Here is a 25,600-nt window from a genome sequence, read left to right on the forward strand (position 1 = left end):
TTTAAAGTGGCCAGCCGCCGGTTTAATTGTGAACTAAGAAAATGCTTCTGTCAGATACCGTGGACAGGGATTAAGGCACCTGATGTAGATTAGTCTCTTGATAATGATGGCTAGTTCATTGAGCATAATCCCATATTAACAAGGATCCTCTTCAGAAGTGTCAAAAACTATGACATGCAGTGAACAATCATTGTGATTTTCATATTGATTTCCAAGTTGGGCATACACCGGGAGGGGTCAAAAGTACCTAAAAATCTTTCAGCACTGATGTTACCAGTGGACCCTCAAAAATGTGGAGGAGAATGCGTACAGCTTAATTCCCTTGCAGCCCTACAGGGTCAGAAAGCATCGTCGCTATGCTGGAATACAAGTGAGCACGTACCTACCTGAAATAGGAGCGTGATAGAAAACAGGTCCCAGAAACAGTTGAATGAACCTTTGCCAGAGAAGTGGACAAGCCATCTGTAGCTTGCTGCTGACAAGGATTAGCTTCTGGTGTTAATCTAAACATGGAAATGTGGCATGACCTTTTGGGACTCTGGTGTACAAATGCAATAGATTGGACATCTGGGTTCAAAGGCCTACAAAGGGAGGTGTGTTCTGAAGCAGAAGAGGAAAGAGTGGGAGCTGAAAGGATGTGGTGTCAGATAGGAGGAGACGTGGAGGAACACAGAGTGAAAAAAACAGACCAGCCAATCGGAGACAGAGAGGTAGAGCCGAGAAGACGCAGTGGCGTAGAAGATCAGGGGGGAAGGAGAGGCAAAGTGCAGGTGAAGATGACACAACCCTTGCTAGATCGCTTGTCACGAGAGAGGGGTAAAGTCTCCGGGCACGATGGCTCCAACCTACGGCCATGGCCTCAGTCAATCATTCACGTCCTTGGAGGTGGATTTCATGAGAAAGCAGTGAAGGGAGAACACTACTAAAAAGAGGGCGAAGAGACTGGACAGGAAAAAACATACAACAAGGAACACAGGAGAAAGGAAATTCACAGGACACCAAGGAATTTCACTAAAAAATACTAAATAGCTAGAGGATTTAGATAATAAGCAATATTCCTCACTGAACCCCTATTACTCTTTGGCTAAAGTTATTAAATCATTTTGGTCACCTGTACCCCCCAAAACTGATTCTTGCTCGTCTTTTTATTTCAACCAAAGGTGAAGACTCCTTGGCGGACCCAGCATTACCCAATGCCAGATGCCCACCAGTCAAACGATAAGAGGGTTGTTTGTTTGGGTTTCAACTCATATTACCAATACCACCAAAGAAGAGACTTAGTAAATCACAATTATTCCCGTAGTATCTTCTGTGACCCCATGCCAAGGAGCAACAATTCCATAACAGGATTGTAAGTATGTTGCACCCTCGAGCTTGGGAGACCGATATGAGAAAATTCCCAGGCTGAAGCACTCTGGTGGTTAGACTGACCCAGCTAACTAGACCTCAAATCACTGCATGCCACTGATAGAACATTTATTTTTGGCTCATACACAGTTCACTGTACCTAGAAATAACATTACTAATCCTTTGTCTGTAAGAATGCACATTTGCAAGAAAGCTGCAAATGTTCCTGTTTGACAATTTTACTTACACTATTTTGAACTGTAGTAAAGGAGCTCAATGTGCTTAAGTGTGTTTGGTCGAAACTCCTTGGCGCATTTTCCATGCGGCAACATGTTCCTTATTTTATCATCTGTGGCTGACCAAGTAAACTTTCTTGTGCAGGAGACGCATGTTACAAATCTCCTGACAAGTGCTCCACATGATCTGTTATGTTGCTCACAAACAGTTAGAATCTGTTGGGGGATAGTGTTGCACCTCAGAGTGCCACTCCTTTTAACATGTTGTGGAAAACTAACTAAGCAGCAGTCCGGGTGCTGCCATGAAAACCAAATGTGCTTTTAGCTAGAAGTGAGGTAGGGATGGATTTAGCAAGAGGGGCGAAGAAAGCAGAGACGCTGCATTTGCTAAGAACCATGACAAAACAGTACTGAGAAAAATGTTTGAAAGCCTCTTGAGCTCGTAGGAGATGCAGCTTCATTATCATGCCTTAGAAAATGGATGGAACTCACGTGGTACTAACAAAAACGCTTTGCTTCTTATGCTATGCCCACAGGTTGCCTATAAAGATGTGATGAGCCTGTGCTTAGAAGAGCTCCTCTTTTTGGTATCGGCCAAGGGAACCCCAGGGCAACTATGTTCTCGTTTTTGTGATCACTAATAAATGTATACTACATAGTCTCCCTAAACTGCAATGTACACAGTTAATTTTCTTCCACAAACTTCAGTTCTTACTGCATCTAGGAGAAGGCAATGGGTCTCTGCCAATAGTGACAGCAGCGGATTATACATTAAATAAGGTTTTTTTTACCTGCACTCAAATGGGAAACTGCCTACCAGCAGCCCTTTGTACATCTGAGAGGTTATGTCATTAATGAGACCTCAGCCTATTATGGTTGATCAGCATGTTAGTGCCCTGGAACCCGTTACGGGGTTCCCTTCTGGATATATTTAGCACAAAGGAAGTGGAGTGCGCCACTTATTTTAGAGGTTGTGGGTTCTACAGTGTTCTCGTCTCTGTGCAGCTACAGGCCTGCTCTGCACTCCTGACCTCCCTTCCTGTAGAATTCCATGTAAAGCCAAGTGCATGTGTCTGGGATTAAATTCACTTGAATGCAGCAAACTGATCCTTTCTTGACCACTGGACCTGGAGCAAACCAGTTCCAGCAAGCAGCAACACTTAAACAATGACATTGGCCAGAGCTGCACACACAAAGATCTGCTACCTTCCAATCCTCCACACGCTCCTCAGAGACAAGCCCCAAAAATTGCAAATGACTGTCCAGAGGTAGTGAGGATTTCAATACTCTCCTCGAAAGTGACAGCTCACATGGCTAGCTAGATGCCCGAGAGCTGTGGCAGAACCGAAAGGAAAATGAACTGTGATATGTCCGGCATCTGCTGTAAGTTTGTGGCCACATTTGAATATTAGTGGTTTTTCAGTATTCACCTTTTAATTCAAGGTGCTCTGCACACTTCTGTAGAGGATTTCTGGGATATAGGCAGAATCCTCTACTTGCCCACAACCCACACACCAAAGAGTGTACCCACAAGATGGAGGAAAGACTCTGCGGCCACAACGTGAAGGAAGAAAGCAGAGAAAAGAAGCTCAGTGAGGAGATAATCTGCTGTGCCGTATGATAGAGTGAGTTTGGTTACTGAGAGACCCGGTGTGAGGGGTTTGAGAACCAAGTCTACCAATACCAGAATGCAGTGGCCAGTCTGACTGAAACATAAGCCACTGTGGCCAACAGCATGTGAGAGCCATGTGCATTCCTGCTCATCACTGCACCCGAGAGCCAATGTGACTGACCTCAACTCACTGCAAGGGGCCCGCGTTCTTCTAAGGATATAGTTACACCTGAGAGTCGCTGTAACAAACTAGAATTCCCTGTGGAACGACTGCAAACCTCTAATTCACCATTGCCTAATATCCGTATCATCAGCAAGCACAAGGGTTTGTGAGCCTTTCTGCCTTCCACCAGGCCCCTCTGTCCTTCAAAAGCCTTGCTTGCTTCAGTGGAGCGTTGCTGCTTTCCAAACTTCACATGCAAACCGTTAGAGAAGCCACTGGGAAACCCAGCCCCTTTCCAAGTCCCCCCAAAATATATTTGTGCTGTAGTACCGAGACTCCGAAAGCTAGCTGACCGTGACTGCTCTTGCGCGCACCTTAAACTGCGCACTGGTTATAGCAATTGTATTTATCTCTCAGAGTGCAGCTATCTCAAGAGGCATGGATTTAGTTACAAAGTAACTGCAGGGCTTATTTAGCAGATTGTATTTTATGCCATAAGACTTAATCAAGTTGCCAATCATATTTTGTAAACTGTTAAATATATATATATATATATATATATATATATTATCTACTGGCGGTCGCCAGTAGATAGTTATAGTTAGGACCGTGTTTCCATAGGAAATCCGCAACATTCTATTTGGAATAACTTTGGCGCCGGTCGACGAATCCTCGCGAAATTTTCAAAACTAATGGGGCGCTACGCTCCGCTCCTACTCTGAAAGTCTCGGGGGGATTCGTCAAGCGGGGGCTGAGAAAAAAGGGGGGTCCCAAAACGCGTTTTCCCCATGCATTTTTCCATAGGACCTTTAGACACAGCTACAGCCCGAACGGCTGAACAGAATTACTTGAAATTTGGCAGAGAGGTAGTCCTCAGGTCAAGGATGTGCCTTTTGTAGGTCTGGTGTAAATCTGTTCAGTAGGTCCTGAGAAAATAGCATTTAAATCAATATATATATCTGTAAGCGCGCTCCGTGCGCTTACCGTAAGCTTACCGTACGCGTACGGTGCCGTGCGCGAGCTGAATTCTGATTGGTGGTTACATGACTGTAAACATTCGAATCGGTCGAAATCAGGAAGTGTCGGCCGCCATTTTCTGTCTCTCGCACTGAGAAACAAAGGTGGGGAACGTGAAACGGGGGCAACGAAGAGAGTTGCAGACCCCCTAGTGTTTGTCAGGGGGTCCAAAAAGGACCCAAAAGTACGAAAAATAAATTTAATAATTTTAAAAAAAAATCGCGGGGTACGCGTACGGTAAGCTTACCGTACGCGCACGGCAAAAAAAATAAAAAAAAATAAATAAAGAAGTAACAATCACATTTATTAAATAAATGAAAGGACCCACAAGGGAGAAAAAAACAAATGTTACTGCGTAAAAAAAGGCGAGGCGCGCACGGCATGGACTGCGCAACGTGGGCGCTCGGTGCGCGAAGCGCACCGAGCGCCCACAGCGCGCGCACGGTGCGTGAAGCGCCCCGTGCGCGCAGGGTGTGTGCATAGTGAAAAACCAGAAAAAAAAATTAAAAATAAATACATAACTTAGCATTTAAAAAACCGTACAAATTCACTGAAAAAACCATAGGTTTCACACACGTTATAGTTAGGAATTATCATTTACAAAACCTTGCAAATTCACTTAAAAAACCATAGGTTTCACACATGTTATAGTTAGCTGTACATTTCACTCGTAAAAAAACCAATGAAATTCCACGTTATAGTTAGATCAGGTAACTATAACTTGCGCGACCGCAATCCACAATGTGTAATTTCAGATGTCATCATTGATGTCATAAGTGATGTCACTGACCATGTCATGAGTGATGTACTATGTGACGTCATCAGCAGTTTATTGTGGGCGCGCAAGTTATAGTTACCTGATCTAACTATAACGTGGAATTTCATTGGTTTTTTACGAGTGAAATGTACAGCTAACTATAACATGTGTGAAACCTATGGTTTTTTAAGTGAATATATATATATATATATATATATATATATATATATATATATCTATATATATATATAGATATATATATATAGATATATATATATAGATATATATATATATATATATATATATATATTAGGCACAATCCTGATTTACAGCGTCATTCCACCTTCTCAGGAGTCACGAACAGGAACGGACCACCACACGGTCAATTCTTTTCAAACTTCAAGTGCTTTATTCCACAATTCAGCCAGCATGACGCGTTTCGACCTGGGAACCCGGTCTTGATCACATGACATGCTCTGACCACCCACGTGATTAAATACTGACATGTTTGGGTAATAGCTCCTCCCAATGAGTGTAAACATAAACAACAGACTTTAGATGTTTTTTTAAACACATATTTAGATCCTCAATATATTATCCACAATTATGGGTTAATGTATAAATATACATAAATATGAGTAATATATATATATATATATATATACACACACTATATATATATATATATATATATATATATATATATATATATATATTTTATTAAAAAGATGTATACCACTTCAGCACCATCTTTATTTATCTGCGCTAGCTTCCGCTACCCCCTAAAAACCAAAGCCTAAACAGTACCTCCATGACATTACAACATTGCACGGTTCCTGTGTTTGCAAAAGAAATCTGCATTAGTTGTCACGAGCATCACCTAACTTCTCATGAGTAAGCAACCTGGATAAGTGGCCTGGCTGGCAGATTGAATCTTTAACCTTAACAGAAAAGTTTACGTAACTTAACTAAAGCTCAGGATGTTGATGCATGGAATGACGTCCAACTAGCAGTACTAAAACCACAAAAGCACGGGTGTGGGTGCCTAAGTGTGTGTAAACAAAATAAAATACCAGCAGTGCTGACCTCACTGGCAGTGGAGCGTCCCTTACGTCCAAACCTAAAACGACTCGAAGGTTTGACACTCTGCTGCACATGTTACACTTTTAACCCGGCTAAGCGGTGTTTCGGAAAATGTGCCAGCCTTGCATTTCTCCAGCTGCTACAACGTAGCTACGTCACGGCTTGGACTAACTTTCTCGAAGTATCACCTTACTCTGGGCCTTTGTGAGTGGAAGCGCGCGCGCCGTTGCCCGAGGCGACGCGCGCGCCGTTGCCCGAGGCGACGCGCACGTGCATGCAGTACCGAGGAGGCAAAGCTGCGCAGGTTCTTTTAATTGTACAAATAAATATTAATAATAACGGTGCATTGTTCTTTACATGGACTCAGCACGTGCAGGTGGGCTATTCTCCCGTGAAGTCTTGTGATTGGCTTAGACAGGAAAACACTGCATCAAATCACAGCCCACACACCTCATGACGCATTATTATATTTCAGAAGGTTTCCCGGAAGATACTTGTTCTACCATTGTGTATGTACTGCAGGCAATATGATAAACGCTTAGTTTTCAGACGGCAACATATTTATATAATACCCACATTTCAGAAGCAAAAAATAAAGCACTCGACCAATGTGTCATAACAGGAGATGGGAGTGTTATATATTATTTCGTTCCTATAGAGCCATGTGCGCACTCGTCTGTAAGCGGCTCTTAAATTGATTCCTTAACTACAGGTAACCTGATTCCCCTTGCGTGAATTTTTGGTTTACTAATTTATTTAATTTACCAGAGGTGCAGAGCAGTAGTGACCTTAGCAGGATTCATGTCATTTTTTTTCTGCAGATGGTTTTCAAATTCTACCGTAATCGTTAATACTTTATCTTGCAAAGACTTCGCGCAGCTCACTCACCTCCTTAACAAACAGGCTCTCCGCTTCCTTCTCGGCATTGTCGGGGACCGTGGGACATATATAGCGACCCTGTCGTTTCAACGTGGCCGTCTGTGGAAGCAACACATGCGTTTAGTCATACACAGGTAACATCTTTTAAATAGGAGTTCACAGTGGCCGTTCAATGGTATCTAGTGTACACAGTGAATGAGTAATGAGAAACGATGAGAACATACAGGTTAACACATAATAAATTAAAATGTGCATTAACATTGCGCTATAATGCTTTATGAAAACACTAGCAGACTGAGTTGTAAAGGAGAAAAGCAAACTCTTCAGAAGTCTTTCAGGTGGGTGGTAAATCCTGCAGCTGGTTTCCTCATTGCTGTTTGTTCGTTGCTGTGCGCGTGAGGTCAGGAGAGGGGCAGCGCACAACGAAAACACACGGGACAAAATCTTTAGAAAAACGGCAGCATAACGTCGTTTATGATAATATTAGCGAAGTAATTACACCGCGCTCCTTCCTCGTTTGCAGCAGGCTGCACGTTCTAGCAATCGAATTACACTTTTGATTCACTGTACTGCACACTCAAGTTACCAACTCTCTGAGAACCAAATGAGATTGTTTTCTCCAGAGACACACTCAGAGTCACGCAATGGGGAAGAATGGGTGGGACACAGGGACTCACGCGCCTCAAATGAAACCCTGGCAGCTAGGATTCATGCACATGTTTGGGTTTGCAATCATAAAATTAAAAAAATATACTGCTCGCTTTTTTGATAATCAGAACCTGCTTCAACACTTACACACGCACACACACACACACACGTTGAAGCAGGTTCTGATTATCAAAAATAACAGCAATGTATATATATATTATACAATGTACATTAAATGCAAGTGAGGAGTTAAGGGCAGAAGGAATTAATGCAGCATCTTCAAATGTATTTTTATAGTTGCTGTCATGCAAAGACAAGACAAAGTAGAACAAAAGGTGTAATGCTAGGAAAAGGAAATAGAGAAATGAAGCTTAAATTAAATGGTTAAAACATTTAAAGAAATGCCATCAAACCTATTCTGTGTGTTGGCTCTTTCCTATCTCTATCGTGGCCAACCAGATGGAGCAGCCTGGAAAGTACCCCTTGGTGCCACCACCATTCAACCTGAAGAACATGTTACTTACTATCAGTAATGCCCTTTCTGCTCGATATTCTATGTGAATGATAAGTCCTCATGTTGTAAATATCCCCAAGTGACACACTGCATCTAGAAACTCCTGTAATAGCTCCTACATTCCAACAGGTGACATGTCTGCCTGCATCCTCTTTGCCAAAGCATAACAGTTTGATACAAAGGACAATCCGTCATGACTAGGTCCATTTATGGACCATTTCATTATCTACTGGGGACTCTTAGAACCGATAAATATAGAAGCTAAGTCATGGATCCAACTGGTGTAGCTGCTCCTCCTGCTTAGAAAGGTGCAGCAGAGAAGAACACAAGGAGTATGATGAATTACCCTATATGAAATGGTGACACCACTTGTGGAAGAAAGGATGTGCGAGTCCAAAGCACCAATTTGAGGGTAAAAAAATAAATAGACATGGTGCAACATTTATTTCATGAATGAACATATCGAAAAACGCTCCAAAAAAAGCAACCTGTGCTACAGAAAAAGATGGGGTTGGATTTGTTGATGGAAAAATCCAGGGCTGACTAACACTATCATCTTTAGAATATGAGCACACACTAGCTAGCACACACTAGCTATTTTGAACTCACTTTCAATGGAAAAATGTTTAAGTACAGAAAAACATAAATCTTCAAAATGGAAAGATAGGCTGTGATCACAGACATGCCCTTTGTAATCCTGCGGGGCTGATGCAAGACGGTGATTTGGAAGTGGTCTGAGCTCACTACAAATTGGCAATACTTCCTGTGTCAATACAGCATCAGACATGAAAGTACAGGTTCTGCAGGTCCAAGCATTCTATCCAGTTCTCGGAGTGCAAGGCTAGTAGAACGAGTGAGAGTTGTCATTTCGGAGGGAGCAAGTGACCGGCCTCTTTTTCGTCATCCTCGTTATGAGGGACATGTTCAAGGTTCTGCAGAGCATCAGAGTCTGAAGCAAAAAGAGTCACCGTCCTCTGAAGATATTGTTGCTGATGCAGAGGAACAGGGAGAAAGTTGTTTGTGAGTGGAGTTGAATCTAGTACTGGTGCATCTCAGTGATGTGGAACTATTTAAAAAATGTAATTGTCCAAGGGACAAAACACTACAGAAATCTACTTGCCCTGCACAAAAACCTAGTTACCCTGTTTATTGCCTAAAACAATTAAATGGGACTCCAAGGAATGTACCTCTTACATGAAAAGCAGTCTATGGAACTACTGACTTTATACAGTGAAGCGCTCAAAAGGAAAACTTTCAAATTTCAAATATACATGTTGAGAAAGGTACAGGCAAATCAGTATTACATGTTTACATAATATACATTTTTGCATATGGTATTGGCAAAGAACATAAAATACAGTAACACGCATTCTAGACCCAAGCTGCAATATATAAACCATCTGTGATCCAGCCATAAGTCAGGACGGGAGATTAACGTTACCCTTGAATATGTCTCAAGAAGAGCTGAGTATTCTTTGGCACAGTGGACGATGAGTTTTCTAATTCTTCAGGGAAGGGCAAAGGCAAGGACTACTTTCTTGTTAGGAGACAGCTCTGCAGATTTCAATCACACTTATGTGAAAGCATCATCTCACAACATGAGCAAGATTCTCATTTGGGCGACTGTAACATCAGAGCACATGATGGTAATATGAAGACCCTGCAATTAGTTGACCGATGCTGCACTCCGATTATTACTACAAACTACAATTTCACAAGAGTTCTGAAAAAGAATTTCAGAACATGTTCGTGTCCGTGTCTTAGTGTGTACTTTCCATAATCACACGAATACTATTAAGAAATTGCTGGTAATGCACCGGCTAACCAGTCCTAATACGCACTACTTCAAAAGAGTCCTGTGGGCTCTACTAATTGAAGTCTTAGCAGCAGTCCTATAGCATAAAACACAGTAATTGAGAGAAGCTCACAGCCATTCAGAGCCTGTTGAGAAATTAGAAAGCATGAATCCTTGCAGTGCCGGAGAATCCTCCCCCTAGACTTTCAAGGTTGGATTCTGATGCATTTCAAAAGAGAGATGTCCCCTTGATCGTGTTCTTGGCAATGGGTCAGTAGGATCTTCAACAGGCCCAAGACCCAATCTGTGTAACAGAGGCACAAAAACGACTGTCAGGTCTCCCCGCGGGAGACCGCTGACCGAGCCTGGGAAGGCTTGAGCAGATTCGAGAGGCAAATGCATTTCTTGTGCTAGCTAGGCAAACCCGGCACAAGAACACAGTGTGTAGCAGTGGGCACAGCTGAAAAGGCTTCAATCTTGTGAGCAGCTACTATCGGGCTTGAAAAGTCAATGCTCGCTTAAGAATCTGGTGTATTGTGGCAGGCTTTGAAGTGCGGCGGTACAAACTGCAAAGACCTTCCCCTGTGAAAATGAGTTGGTATGCTTATGATGCACTGTTGAATGACTCCTGCTTTATCGGAATGGACAAAGGCTTGGGAGACATTTCAGAACCTTTCAGACTTTTGTGGTTGGAGCTGAGAGGATTCTCTGCTGATAGCTACTACAATACCGTGGGAGAATTAGACTTCTACAGCAAAATCCACAGGCGGGAGAGCTGCAAAGCTATTCTGCATGGACACCTCAATGTTGATTTTGGGAGGCTGCTTGCAGGAGTGGTCAGCAATTACAACAGTCATTCTCCAGTGAGGACAGTGTGCCCAACAAAATGCAGGTCACTATTTACAAGGGCCAGAATGTACTGATTGTTAACCTTTTTCTTCTGTGTGAGAAAGACCCAGAACCCCCATGTCCGATAGAAGTCAAAGTTATATTAGTCCATCAGAACAACTGTTTTTGTCTATTCAACTTGTAAAGCAATTAAAGCAATCAAACAGCAAATATATCTGCAATGTGGTGTGGCCCAAACAGAGTTCTTATCAGTAAGGGTCAGCTTCCTAAAAAGGGACCCCAGGACTTACCTTCCTTGAATCAGGTATGCTGTGCTTGCGGCAGGAACCCAGGAAGAACCATGAAGAGAGTGGCTGAAGGAGAAATCTTATAGCAAACAGAGCACCAACAGCCTGATGAAAAAGTCAAGAGCAAGATGCTCTGACTCCAAAGCATTCCTCAGCTGGACAGCAGAGAGTGATCTGGGGGATGCAGGGGGAGACCGAGGGCTCGGATGAAGGGTGGCACAGGAGAGCCTAACCGTGCACAGGGGAGCGTGAATTTGTTCTATATGGAGCTGTGCAAACATGCACTAACCTCCAAAAGGGGGAGGGAGCACACTGCCAGGCACACCAGCACACAATTAGCCCAGATGCATTGTGGTAAATGCAGTGAATGGTAACAGTCCCTTTCAGCATTGCCAGCACCCCCTAATGCCACTTGCTATTCTCTACTGAAGAAGGACAACAGTCCTGAAATGTGGCTAGAGATACACAGCACTGGCTGCACCAGAAATGTGTGAATACTAAAGACTTTGAACTGAAGTGAGTGTTGTCATGCACTGCATTTATCACAATGCATCCGGGTTAATTGTTTGCTGGTAGACCTGACAGTGTGCTCCCTCCTCCTTTGGTGATCGGTTCCTTGCTGAGTTATGGGCTGACAAGCTCTGGGATGCACCTGTGCTCTGGGAGTGGTACTAAACCCGAGAAGACTGTGAGCAGCATTGCCAACACCCTCACATTTCACTTGCTATTCTCTACTGACGAGCCCTGAAACGTGTCTGGAGAGAGACCACTTGCTGCACCAGAAATGGTGAATACTAAAAACTTTCAAGTGAAGTGGGTGTTGCCATTCACTGCATGTACCACAATGCATCTGGACTAATTGTGTGCAGGGAGGCCAAACAGTGTGCTCCCTCCTCCCTCTGTAATGTTCTCTAACATCCTCTTATACCGGAAGTTCATCTCATGAGTCAGGAGAAAGGGTACTGGGAGGAAGAAGTGGTAAGTTATGCTAGAGGTGAAGAATGCACAGGCTACGTAAGGAAAGACTGGCAGGGGTGAGGGCCAAGACGATAACTTGGGGAAAAGTTGAGATTTTGGGGCATTTACAAGAAAATAAATAAGACTGGAAAGTAGCTGCGAGGGAGGAAACAGTAACCTCCAAAAGCTACTGTTGTGCTCATTTTAGCATATGGTGGTTGCACCAGTTCCCAAAACTGGCAACATCCTCAGTATGGGTCGAGCGCATTTCAAACTGCGGTGGTGTCTCCCTAAGGACAGCAGGTAAAAACAAGCATTTGCAATGCAATAGGTCCCGCATTTGTAAAGTTAGAGCTATTGGTGATATAAATTACACTTTTTTATTTATGTCGTTTTATTTGCAGTGTAGTGTTTGTTGAAAGAAAGTAAGCACACGCTACAAAGTATGGAAGCATATTTCCAAGCAGGAAGCGTCGAGGGAGTGAAATCTTATGTAAGACAGTAGTAGGAAAGACGGGAAGTGGCGCGGCGACTTAGTGGGGGAAGGGAACAATGTACAAAGAGAAAAATGAAAACAAATTGGAATAAATGAAAGAGAGTTAGAGCTATTGGCGTTGTAAATGTCAATGTCTTTTACCAATGTGTTTAGGTTTGGATTGGAGTGGATGTATGGGGTGCGGAGTGGAATTATGTGGGTTGGATTGGAATTGTTACTTGTGGAACTAAGTGGGGTGGAATTGTGCTGTGTGTATTGTATTTGTGTAGTGGAACTATGTGGTATAAAGACATCTATATGTGTTTTATTGTAAAGAAACACTGTGTTTAGATATATATAGATTACCGTGCTCTTGATCTCTTCCACAATGAACTGTTTCTATAAGAAATATATAACTGCAAATTTCTGTACAGTGATCTGATGCCCATGAGGCCTGGTGCACGCTGTGGAAACCCATAAAAATACTTAAAGAAAGAAAAACGTAATCGCGCGTCACCGACATTCTCTGTAACTTAAGCCCACCCTTGGCTGGTGTAGGTGAATCCTGCAGGAATGACATTGAAGAAGCGCTGCCATGGGAGGGGTCGAGGGCATCTCTGAAATGCTGGCCCCCCCCCCCCCCCCAAAAAAAAAATAGGCCAATAGTTAACCTGAATATCAACAAGCCGGCGCTAAGCGCCATCACTCAGTAGAGGCGCAGGCACAACAAGCCCCGCCAGAGGCAGCAGCAGAGTCCAGGAAGAGAGACTCTGCTCAGAGCCTGATGCGCTCACCATTGAAAGGGATGTTTTGGAGCAATAAATGTAAACTAGCCATCGGTGGGTGGTCACATTACATCGATACAGCAAGGCGCCGAGTCAGGATACATTGTTTCAGAAAAAGGGCTGGCGTGTGTGAAATAGAACACCACAAGAAGTGTGTCAGAAAAGGAAAAAACACGATTCAGACTAGGAGTTTGAAATCCATGCTGTTCGCTGCGCATGCTTGAAATGCTCTCACACGCCCACCAAAAACTTAAGGCTGTAGACAGACCCGAATCTTAGAGAAAATTAACGCTGGCCCCACTTACTAAATAAGATTATGCAGCAATTCCGTGATTATTTACCAATTTATTTTGGGCGGCGCTGATAGAAATAGTTTTATTGCCAGTTTTGATGTGCGCACACATCCCCCTAGGCCTGGACGTGCAGCTGACAGTTCGCGAGCTGTGACAGTAGAAGTTTTATCTGCACCTATTTGACGCCGGCAGCGTGATGACTAAAGTTTGTGGCCATATCAGGTGAATTCTCGGCACTCTGAAAGTAAATAATTTTAAAATCTCCATTGTCGATATTAAGGAGTTATTTAGCGCTTTTGTGTTTACGTGCATGCTGCATTAAACAGTCCACTTTAAAGCCCTCCACAGGCTTAAACTGCAGGTAGCCCAAGAACACACACAAGACACAACTATGCTCATTTTCTGATTAAGTAAAGAAATGAACAGCAAACGCAGAAAGCAAAAGGCATTTGAGAAGCCTGGCCATCCGGAAATCGCCAGGGCTTTGAAAAAACGAGAGCTTACTGACAAAATGGTTAAAGCAGGATGTGAGGGGCGAAGTGGGGGGGTTATTGTGGCAAGCAACAATGGGTTAGAGGTGGTAGTATGGGGAGGGCATCGCACGCAGAGATCAAGTGGAGATTAGCCGAAGCAAGACATGAGCAGGAAACCATTAAAAACAAGCTTAGGCAAACAAAAAGAAACAAGCTGCGAGGGGTTGCGGAAGAGTGTGTCGTAACAGCAGGCAGGATAAAGTAATTCAAGAAAATAGTGCTCACAGACTGTATATAAAACATATGGTGTAACAACACATGTAAGAGGGCAAGTCCTCATAGGAGATTGCAAAAAGAGAAAAGGTGGTACTAAGGAGGGACTACTAAGCCTATTCACAAATCTAAAGCAACCATTTAGAAAGAACAGTCACTGGAGCAAATTGAAAAGATGGGCAGAAAATGGGAGGAGCTTCAAGTACATACTCGAATACAGCATGTCTCGAAGAGACAGCGCAAACGCTGCCTAGGCGTGACCGAACAAGTAAAAAAGCCACAGAGACGGGAGATGAGCTGTTGAACTGAAAACAGGGAGGATAAATTAAATGTCTGCTTCTCCCAGTACTTCACATGAACCCAGCAAGTCCTCACATCAACATGGGGCACTCCAGCCCTGAAACGTATAACACAATGAAGACACTTGGAGACATTCACAGGAAAGTTAGGGAAGGAACCTTCGGTTTTGGTGTGATCTTGAGATGGGTGAGGGGTTGTACAGAGATCCTGTGATGGCTAATGGTTTGTACCGAGCTTAGTGAAGACAGAGAAGTTTGACAGGGAACACAAATAGCAGAGGTGAGAGTTCAACTGAGTGAAGGAGAAAGGACAGGGTCAGACGTAGCTAGATATGGTGCAGGGGTTAACTATGGAGCAAGAGAGGAGTATTAGATACAGTTTGAGGTCATGAGTATGTGAAGCACACTGGGGCTAGTGTTGGTGCCTATGCGATTTCTGACCCCAGGACTGGTGGGTTCTGTAAAGGACTCGAGGTAAACGCCCTCATGTTGTTCTCTGGCTACTATCCTGCTCAGTGTCTCTAGACAGCATTGCCATGTTGGCTCCTCCTAACCTTAGTTGCTTTAACAGGCCTTTCTGCCTGTATGCAGGTGCTTTGCACGCACTATGCAGCCATCAGAAGAGAACCTTCGGTGCCGTCTGCCCGGGGGCTAAAGCCAGCGCTAAGTGGTCCGTTAAGGTCGACATGAATCCAAGGTGCAGCTGCAGTGTATTAAAGGCACTGGGAAGAGACGCAAATAAAAGCCAAAGGACAGACTCAGCAACACAGGGAGGGGTTCACAGCTTGAAAGCCAAACACATCTAAGTTTTCCTGATGTGAGGAAACACCCAGGCCTCGTTAATCTATCCACTCCAAGCCGAGGGGGAGGACAACATCTGACCCACCACACTCCCTCCTCAACTCTGGCCTGCTCTCCAAGAAGCCCTTTCTTTGCCCTACATTAACACTCAGTCTGGCCTTTTACTAATCTCCACTTGGGGTATATTTAAGGTGAACTTTCCAGATGTTCGCCGGTATTAGCACACACAGTGCACCTCGCCTATGAAGATGCAGCCTTAAACGGAGACAAACCTCCAACAGCCGCCTATTTAACTATACTGTTTGGTTTCAGAGCAAATGCTCTATTTTCCTGGGACTCTGTTAATTATTTGTCAGAGCGATTTGCTCTTAAAGTGTTCCCACTATATGCTCTGTAAACAACTGGATATTTACTTCACAGGTGTTTTTGATGATTAACATCACAACTCCACTATGCCTAAACCATTACTGAAATGGTGCTCACAGTGAGAACTAAAGTTACTCCGCTCAGGTCCCTGTGAGAGAGCAGATGTTGACAGCAGCTGTCTCTTGCCACTCTACTCTCGAAGTGATGATCCCCCTGCCCTAGTGCTCTGAAGCCTCGACAAAGGCGAGCTTAGTGCTGCTCTTAAACACCTACAAAGCCCCTCAATGTGTAGAATACAACGCGTTTATGGTAAATATCCCATCAGAACGCTGCCTAAAGGGTAAATCTGCACGAGCATGCTCTGTCTTATCCCTTATGTTTTTTTGGCCACCTTGTTCACGGATGCTGATGAAGTGAGACATGCTGCAGAATGAATCACCTTCACCAAGCAGCTGACTTTCTGCTGACAAATATCTCTGTATAGAGGAGAAAGGCAAACAGGAAGGCAAAGAGGGACAAAGGGAGCATACAGCTTGTTTCAGGCATCTGGTTAGAAGTGAGAGGCCTAGGGAAGGCGGATGGCCATGTCACCTGCAGCGTCATCTTAGAGGGGTACAGTCCCTCAGTGTTTCTCTCCTGCCGGGTGAAATATTTTTTTCAATGGCCTTTGGTTATCCAGGTACATCATGGCCACTGCGCCAGTTCAACCCCCTAAGCCCATAGTGATGCCATGTCTGGGCTAAGGGTGGGTATTTATAAAGGCTCACAGTCCTGCTAACCCTCTTTTTTGGCAGCAGCAGACAGAAAAACACACCCAACCATCATCCACCGCATCCTGCAGGGAGTATGAATAATCTGCCTTTCTTTTCAGCGTTGCAAACCCAAATCAAGAAGCTTAAAATTCCCCCCAGAAATGAGAGATGGGGACGAGGATTTGATGTCCTCAGACCATTAGGGGCCATAAGAAGAAAGCAACAGAGACCTCTTTATCCCATACAGGACAGTTGTGTCCTGTAAACGGTGGGTTGGCCTTAGTTCACTAAGTGTTGGCGTGGGCACAGCAACTCGACAATTGCATGGGGCCGCAGTCACAAAAATGGCAAGCACCGGAGGGCAAAACACTACAAATTACAATGATTCCTTGTGGCTCCTGCCTGGGTTCAGGATGGGTGACAGCTTTTAATCTAAAACAATGCTGAACACTGGATCACCCGTAAGGTAAACCTACCTGTGTATTTCTAAACGTCAATGCATTTGCAACAGTTTTTTCCCCCAACAAAATAGCATGTGGTCTGCTTTGTGATGAGTAATTTGTGTACTTAGGGACTGAGGCACATGGAGACAATGTGACTGGCCGGACAGTCAGACTTTCGAGGATTCTGCGAGGCCTGGGTGGAGCAAATGCCTAGAAAGAAGCCCGTTGGAATGCAGGAGAGACCCAAGAAGGCTGGAGTGGGGGGCAGATTAAAGGTTAGGGCAGGGAAACAAGGGGGAGAAAAGAGGTTCTCTATTCCCCTCCGCCTTGCCCTCCTGCTTCTTACTGGCAATGTTTTTAGTGCTTTGACGGGAGCTGTGCTGTCCGGCTCCATTGATGTCTGTCTCGGATGGGCTGGGAAACAAGGTCAAGCTGCTATTTCTGTAGTCACACTTTCACAAGCAAAAGCAGCGTAGTGCCCACCCTGGAGCCCATCCACAGGCTGGCATCACCCACTGGAAGCAACGTTTTATCTAGGGGTGGGCTCAGGGTTGTGCCAGCCAAACACATTAGTAACTACAATCATGCGTTTTCGTCGAATAATAAGCCATCCCATATTTCAGGCAGTGATGGCATCTATGTCTGACTAGCTGATTGGCTGTGGGCACCAAGGTGCAGCAGTTCGATTCTTAGTTTACCAAAAATGTATGTTTAGTTGTCCCTTGAACAAAACAGTAATTAAAAGTCTTTGTATACATACCCTGCTGAAGAGCTACTGACAAAAGTACCACCCTACCGATTAATCTCCTCTACATTGTCCAAACTCTAAAGGTTGGCTGTTCTTCAAACCAGAATATAATCACTTGTCATTAATAGAGAAGCAATGAAAGGGGTAATTTGAATCTCACAGCAATCTTATTTGAGTCCATCGGAGAATCCACATGAATTGATATAGGAGGACAATAAGATCTTTGGTAAGGATCAGTTTTGCAACGGAGGAATGAATTTGTTACAGATATGTGAACTGAGTACATGAATGGAGTATATTGTGAGCCCTGATGAAGCTCCTGTGAGAGTGACACATGTTGGCTGATTTTTTAAGAACAAAATTTGAATAAAGAATAATTTTTATACATTATGAAGCTTGAAGACTCTATATCTTAAATAAACTTCTTTGTGATTTGAACCCTTACAATTGATACTTTTATATTTTTTGCTGTGCTTCAAATGAGACTGTTGTGAGATTCAAATTACCCATTTCATTGCTTTTCTATGAATGACAAATTGAAAGTTTTTACTCTGGGACGATATGTAGATGTCTTGGGCATCAGGTGATACAAATTTGAGTGGGGTGGCATTTGCAAAGGAGTCGAACTGCAGCCCTGCACCAAAGGCATAATTGACAGAGGTTGTCCAGGTTCTATTGCTGCCAGCAGGAGGACCATGTTTGGGGTCTGAAGGATCAATAGAAGGATTCGGACGAGCTGAAAAGACTACAGCATGGCCTCTTTGAAGGCTGAAATATGCTAAGGGGTTTGGTCTGGAGAGCTTGCAGCGCTTCAGCACCTGGGTCAGATTTAGATTAGAGTTGAGGTCGGTCGAAGCTGCAGCCTGTCCTTTTACACACCCATTACAGGGGCGGCCTTAGGCATGTGCAAGCTGTGCACCTGCACAGGGCCACCAAACCCCAGGGGCCACCACGAGGAATCGGATACAATACATATTCGTGGCGGCCCCTGGCAGGGATTTGGCGCATGAACGACTGAGGCGTGCTAAATCCAATGTGATGCACGCTGAATGGTTGTTCTTATACTCTTTTCCTTTCTAACCCAGTCTCGTCTTTGTGTGGGGTGGGCCTTGTTTCGGGCTCTTCTGGTAGGTCTTGTGCTTGTTTAGTACTTTTTTTCCAGGAGAATCGAGCTTGTTTTAATAGTCCAGATCTGGCACCTCCGGAGGTTCGCATGCGCGCACATGCGCAGTGCCCGCGAGTCCTGCAGCGAAGGGGTTACAGAAGCACCACGCATCACTGGCGGCAGGAGGGGTGGCAGCACCCGTGCCCGGCGTGCAGCGAGCAGCACCGAGACCGGCCGAGTCCATGCACCGGCGCGCCTAGAGACCCTGGGCAAGAAAGGCCGCCTTGCAGAGGATAGCATGCCAGTGTGCAACCTTTGGTGCCAGCTGCGAGGTGAGCAGCCCGAGGGTCAGGGCATGGGGAGAGGGAGTGAGGAGGTCAGCGTGTGCCACTGCAGAGTGAACCCGAGGGAAGGTGAGCCATTGGACGAGGGTGTGGGGAGCCCTGGGGAGGAGGGCAGATCAGGCGTAGGAATGTATCCCAGCCCGTGGGGGTGAGGAGCCGGGGGCGTGGGGAAGGTTGGGTGAGGATGTTATTGTAGATGGTGTGTGCTTTGGGTCTGGGTGGAGGTAAGCCATGTGAGGTGGCGAGCTGGAGGTATTCTGGTGGTCATGGGAAGGGAGGGCATGATGAATCGTGAGAGAGAGCCTCTCTCTCACGATTCATCTCTGAGAGGGCGCGGGTCAGAGAGGTGGTCACCGTGTGCCAGGGGTAGGGAGTGGTACAGATCGGCGCTGTATGTTGAGGGAAGAGTGAGTCAGGAGTGCAGGGGCGGTGTTTACTTGTGGCTGAAGGGAGGCATGGTGACTTTTGGAGGTGTAACTTGGGAGGCACGGTCGTATTTGGGGGAAGAGGAGAGCAGGGTACGAGGTGTTAGACGTAATGTTAAGGATTCATTAAAATGATTACAATTACAATCATGAAAACAGAGTATGAAGCTGATACTTGTGATCTAATGAGTGGATCTGCCTGCACAAATCTTTTAAAACATCGAGTGTTCGAATGTACTTGGCATTTGGTTATGTCTGTTTATATGGTGTTGAGGCAGACATGAAATGCAAGCACCTATGGATGGAAGCCTGGAATAGAATGGCAGTGCCTACCCATGTTAACTCAATCTAATGACCTTTTGCAGAGACCTTGGTAGGAGACTGGCTTCTTGATCATTTCTTTAATTACATTCCAGTGCTTGTCATGTGACTAGCAGAGAAAACTAGTTTAACTAGTCCTCAGTTTGCAATTGGTGAAGCAGCCTTCTCTGTCCATACTAGGGGCATAGTTACCATTGGTTCAGCAAGTACAGTGGTACTGAGACCCAAAACCCTCAGGGGCCCATTGAACCCTGATAATTGCTATATTTTACTTCCTGAGCAGCAGCCAAAGGGGCCATTTTCCTTGCTTATGCCACGGCCCATGGGGTCGTTGGTACGCTGTGCCAGTGATTCGTACGTCTGCTTGAAAGTTGTCTCCTGACTGGATGTTCCTTGCACATTAATTTTGCTTCAGTGAACCTCTAGTGCCTTTTCATTGCCTTAGGACTCACTGTAATTAATCCTTGTTTAATAGGTGCTCTGAAAACGAGCAGAACTGGTTGCTGGAATATGGCACTATACAAGAAACCTTAATTAAATATATTGTATTTTGTCTTTTGACAATGTGGTAAAGTGGACGAGTCTTTGGTTACCTGTAGGCTGTCTTCAGGATCAGTTAGTGACGTACTGAGACAGGTCTCTGTGTGCCATGATTTCAAGGTAGCTTACTCTCTTCCTGCTAAGGTCACTTCCCAAATAGATCATGAACTATTCTCCAGGCTCTACTGTTCTCAGTGGACTGAGAAAACAGACCTTGTATGCCAAGTCACATGATCTACCCTATAGTTTTATAACACTCTTCAAATAAACCTTCCATATGTGGCTAGTCCTCATAATGTGTCATACATGTAGTGGGAAGGGTAATTACTATCAATCAGTCAGGGTTTGTAAAGCTCAGCTGCTTCACACATAAGGGTCTCGAGGCGGTGTGGGATTCATGCTGCTGGATCATGCTGCTTGTTGGTTGAACAGCGAGGTCCTTACTGAACTGCTGGAGTGATGGTGAGGCTCTGAGGTGCAGGGGGAGGGTTTTCAGGTCTTCACTGCCAGGTGGGAGAAGTAGCGGCCTCCACTGTTTTATCAGCGGCTGCATTGGGTGGCTGCTAGGGAGATGGTTCTGGAACATATTTTCCTGGTAGGTTGGTGGAAATTCACTCGTTCATTAAGGTATGCTGGTCCTTCATTGTGTAGTCCAGGGAAGACATGGCTTGGCAGTTCGGGCTGGACTGTTCCCATGAGGCACAGGGTCAAGGCTGATTTGCATATGGCCATGTCTGAACTGGGGTGGTGTGGTGAGCAAAAAAACGATGGATTTAGGCCCAGATCTCTGTACTGGGGTGAATGTATGACATTGTTCTGCATTCTGTCCATCAACTGTTGTTTTTGCAAGAAAATAAAAATGACACATCAAAATCTTTCAGCAGCCGCCACTGCTGATTGTCTTCTTTTTTTCCCTACCCACTGCTAGCTTCGCCCGCTGCATTGCAAGCAAAATGAAGAGAATTCGAGTACACAAATCTGGTTATTCGAAACGAAAGAGAAAGGTGGCTCAGCAGGCTTTCTTAGTGTCACAGGAAGGAGCAATCCTGAACTTTATCACCCAAGGGAAACCTAAAGATGGAGAATCCTCTGGCCAGAGTACTGCTGATGCACTAGGTAAAACAGGCGCTGACGACCATAAAGAAGAACAAAAAAATGATAATATCCATGAGCAGAATGATACTCATGAGCAGACCAATGAAAATGAACAAGGTGACTCTGAAATTGATGCAAACATGCAGCAATTACCAACTCAGGATGAGGATTATTCCAAAAGACCCTCAGACAGAGAAACTGAAACATCATTCATCGGTCCATCAACATCTGGCATTCTGAAGGAGGTTCAGAGTTTACAGACGGATGATGCTGGTATTGAAAAGGAAGCCAAAGAGCAAGACCATGTTACAGACCCGTGTTCTGAATATGATTTATGTGATTGGAGGGATCCTACTTTGTGGCCGAACTCTCTTACGGACGCGCAACGTGTTTTTCTTGTTGAAAGGGGTCCCTCCAGAGACCCAGATTCTAAATTAAAGTATCCAAGTGATGAGCACTCAAAAAGTAAACGTTGTTTTTCTGTTACCATGTTACTGGTCATCTAACGCCTTTTCTGGACGTTTTATTAAAACACCTTCCTGAGCTCCACCCCGCCCGGACCCCCTCTTCCGGGGCCCCCTACCTTCGCTCCCTGCACAGGGCCACCATGAGCCTAGAGCCGCCCCTGCCCATTATAAGACTTCTCCCTGGAATGGGAGTTTCTAGAAGCCAAAGACCTTCACTTGGACTTCTTGGACTTTGTCTTTGACTTTTGACTTCTCTCTGGACCCTGATTTGGTCAGACCTGAAGAAGGTGAACAGGACAGGGAATGGCCTTGTTACCTACAGAAGGGCCGACTCCAATTTTTGTGCTCAGTGATACAGAGTTTGGCTTCTCATTTGATGATGATCTTTGGACGCATCAGGAAGCAATTGTTTCAGGACTTGGAGTCATGTTCGATGATGAGATACAAAATGCAAACATTGTGAAAGGCTGTGACTGACATCTGTTAACAACACACATGGCATGGTTTGAACACTGTTGTCTTAAAGGGTGACATCTCTGTACACTGTCAAAAATGTATGAAACAAACATCAGTAAAAATAGCCAAACCTGGTAGCAGCAGAGCTTCGAATTCGTACCAAAGGGTGCAGAGAAGGAGAACTTGTCAGCAGGCAGGCACAGCACCTATATGCAACTCTGTGTTGTCATGTACAAAGACGAGGCTAAGTCGCTATGAAGGCTGATGGCACTACCTGTTAGGGAGAAGCAGCTATTGCAAGAGTTTCTAAATAAAGTCTGGTGCCTGGGCTTAGGAGGATTAATCTGCTGTAAGCGCTATTCATCAGAAACATTAAGTATGTGCAACGCCTTGCAAGTTCTGCTGACCCTCTTCCCATAAGTAAGGAAATTAAAAAAGGTACGGCTAATTAGGCTGCAATCAATTGTTCTTTATTCCTACCTTGGAATTAATGAGATAATCTAATTTAAAGATACTAAAGTATTGCTATCGTTCCAGGTTATTCCTAAAATCAATTGAGAAGAGACTGAAGCCATATCAGGTTGAGAATGCAGCAGCTAACACCGCCCGAAGACATCTACAGAGGACCCATATGGAGCAGGTGGCTAAAGTGAAGGATGTTGATTCACAATTCAATGATTATAATCCCACCTCAATTGTCTTTTATTTATCTAACCCGAGAGAATACAAATGGGTTCAAAACCTACTTTTGACTCCGTTGTCGCTATTCTAGTCCAACATTGTGGAAACAACGTACAAACGCTCCTTTCTCCTCAGCCTCTGCGGTACTTCCATGTAGGTGTCCCAATGCCATTTGTAAATTAAAATATCTTCATCTTTCTCTCAGAAGCAGTGTCCCGCATGAAGAGCAATCAATAACAGAACTCATTATTGTATGCGACCCAGAGAACCAAAACAATGGCAGTGCAGTGGGAGCTCCAGCTCTTGTACTAACCAGGAGTTGGGTCATGCCATACTGCAGCTGTATTATGGTTGCATGATTAATTCCCTACAGCAGTGGGGACACTGGAAATCTGAGGCACCAATTTCTCTACACCAAAAACAAGCAATACACAATCCCAATTCAGCCAGCGGTTAGTTAGGGGATGGAAACAGCTGTTTGAGTCACACATTTTAGAATTTCAAAGTCAAAAATTAAATCCAATGCTATCAGCCTGGGACAGAGGTTATATCATCTACATTGGTCTCAAATAAGCATGTCCATTAACTTCAGAGGATAGTGTCATAGTGGTTAGATTCTGTCTATACATAAGGAAGTCAGACCATAAATAACCAGCTGTGAAAGACTGCCACAGGCTCCCACCGGAAGTAAGGGTTACATTCACAATGCTCTGCAGTTAGTACAAGCCTTCTGGGGAAAAATGCTAGAATTTCTCTGAAAAGTTTCCTTCCCTTTCTTCTTCTAGTCAGAACCTCATGTCTAGCAAAACAGACAGAAGAATTTTGCCTGAACCCCGCCCAGATCACAGGATCGGCCTCAATTCATGCTGAGCGACGAAGTACGGATCAAACATACTCGGAGCCTGCCCTTTGGGACCATTCATTAGTCGCCTAGTGTCACTCAGAATTGCAAAGTTGCTTTTTGGCCACATGATGCCTATGGTACAAATAAATACAGATGCATAAATATATAAATACGGTGTGGAAAACAATTAAGAAAAAGGCCCACTGAATCTAAAAAGACTGACCAGTGTAATAGGATATTGCGTGATTTTCCCAGATCCATAACCTTTCTATAAAACATGTAAACGTGTTTATTAAGTGTTAAATTGTAAAAAAAAAAAAAAAAAGTCCCAACAGAAAGTAGAAGTAGAAGGTTATAGACAAAAACACCATACTTGTGAATAAACTTATAAGTCTGCACTCTTTCATCATGATTTGACTACATGCTAACCTTAACATGCATTATTATCTTCCAGCCCACCCTGTATGTGCTATATAATGCATCTCAAACAATGAGGCGCTTGCTTTTAGATATGGTCCTCGGCACTCTGCAACACTTAAAGTAGCTTGAATTACTTCCCTTTCCATTACACAACGGAATAATATAGACACGCCATATCATAATGTAGCACCCATTATTAATCAAGGTTACAGAATTATTATGAACTCGTGCATGTGTTCTTGAAGCACCTGAATATCTTGAATACCTATACAAAAAAATCCAAACTGACTGAAATTACTAGGTCCTAATGTTTATTAAAACACCATTTTTGATCACAGAGTGTTAGCTCTCATTCGACAAACTTGCAACCTAGCTACACTTTGCAGATGTAAAGCAGAAAAGCCACCAGCCCCGCTGTTTTTAAACATTAATAATTAAAAAAAAACAGGGAAAGAGACAGCAGGATAGTTCTATTTAAGTACAGTGCTGAAAAACAAGCGGAGCCCACATTTTAGGCAAAAACAGCAAGATGCATGTGGTTGTCAGCTCTACACTCTTACGGGGCCAAAGCTGTGCCAGTCAAAATAATTTTTCAAGGTTGGCACAGTTCGCCCCTCTTGATATGTGCTTAAAACCACTTACAGATGCTGTGCGCACATCAAATGTTTCCTTTACATGATCCATTACATCATGGCGCACTGTTTGTTCACGATGACGAGCATTAATTAATGTTGTCAGCACCGCGCGCTGCTATTGGCAGAGCTTCTGAACTTAATATGAAGCTGGTCAGAACTGGAAAGTCATGTCCGCTGTGGCTAAATGAACTCGCGTTCGGCGTGGTGTCCAAGCGACCACACTCCCCCTGCAGAGGCTGCACCCGGAATTGACGTCACCTCGCCTTAGTCGACCAGCCACAGCTGGAGCCTCGCCCTAACAGTCCATAGACACCGCATTTCTACTAAGACATCAGATACATTTTTATAACAAAAGGGATCATCAAGACGGCTAGAAGGAGGGTGCAGTCAGGGGTTAGCGGTGCCATGTGTAGCA

At 44.3% G+C, this 25,600-nt stretch overlaps 1 protein-coding gene across 8 annotated transcripts in view; it reads right to left on the reverse strand.

Moving 5' to 3' along the window:
- DOCK9 (dedicator of cytokinesis 9) overlaps positions 1 to 25,600 on the reverse strand; it is a 1,069,784-nt gene that overhangs the window by 670,231 nt on the left and 373,953 nt on the right. For all 8 annotated transcript variants that reach the window (XM_085622123.1, XM_085622117.1, XM_085622120.1 and 5 more), the window contains exon 3: positions 7,104 to 7,193. In XM_085622123.1, coding sequence (XP_085478249.1) covers positions 7,104 to 7,193 — 90 coding nt within the window. The remainder of the gene's footprint in view (positions 1 to 7,103; positions 7,194 to 25,600) is intronic.

The sequence above is a fragment of the Triturus cristatus genome, chromosome 8, assembly GCF_964204655.1.
Source record: "Triturus cristatus chromosome 8, aTriCri1.1, whole genome shotgun sequence".
Taxonomy (NCBI): domain Eukaryota; kingdom Metazoa; phylum Chordata; class Amphibia; order Caudata; family Salamandridae; genus Triturus; species Triturus cristatus.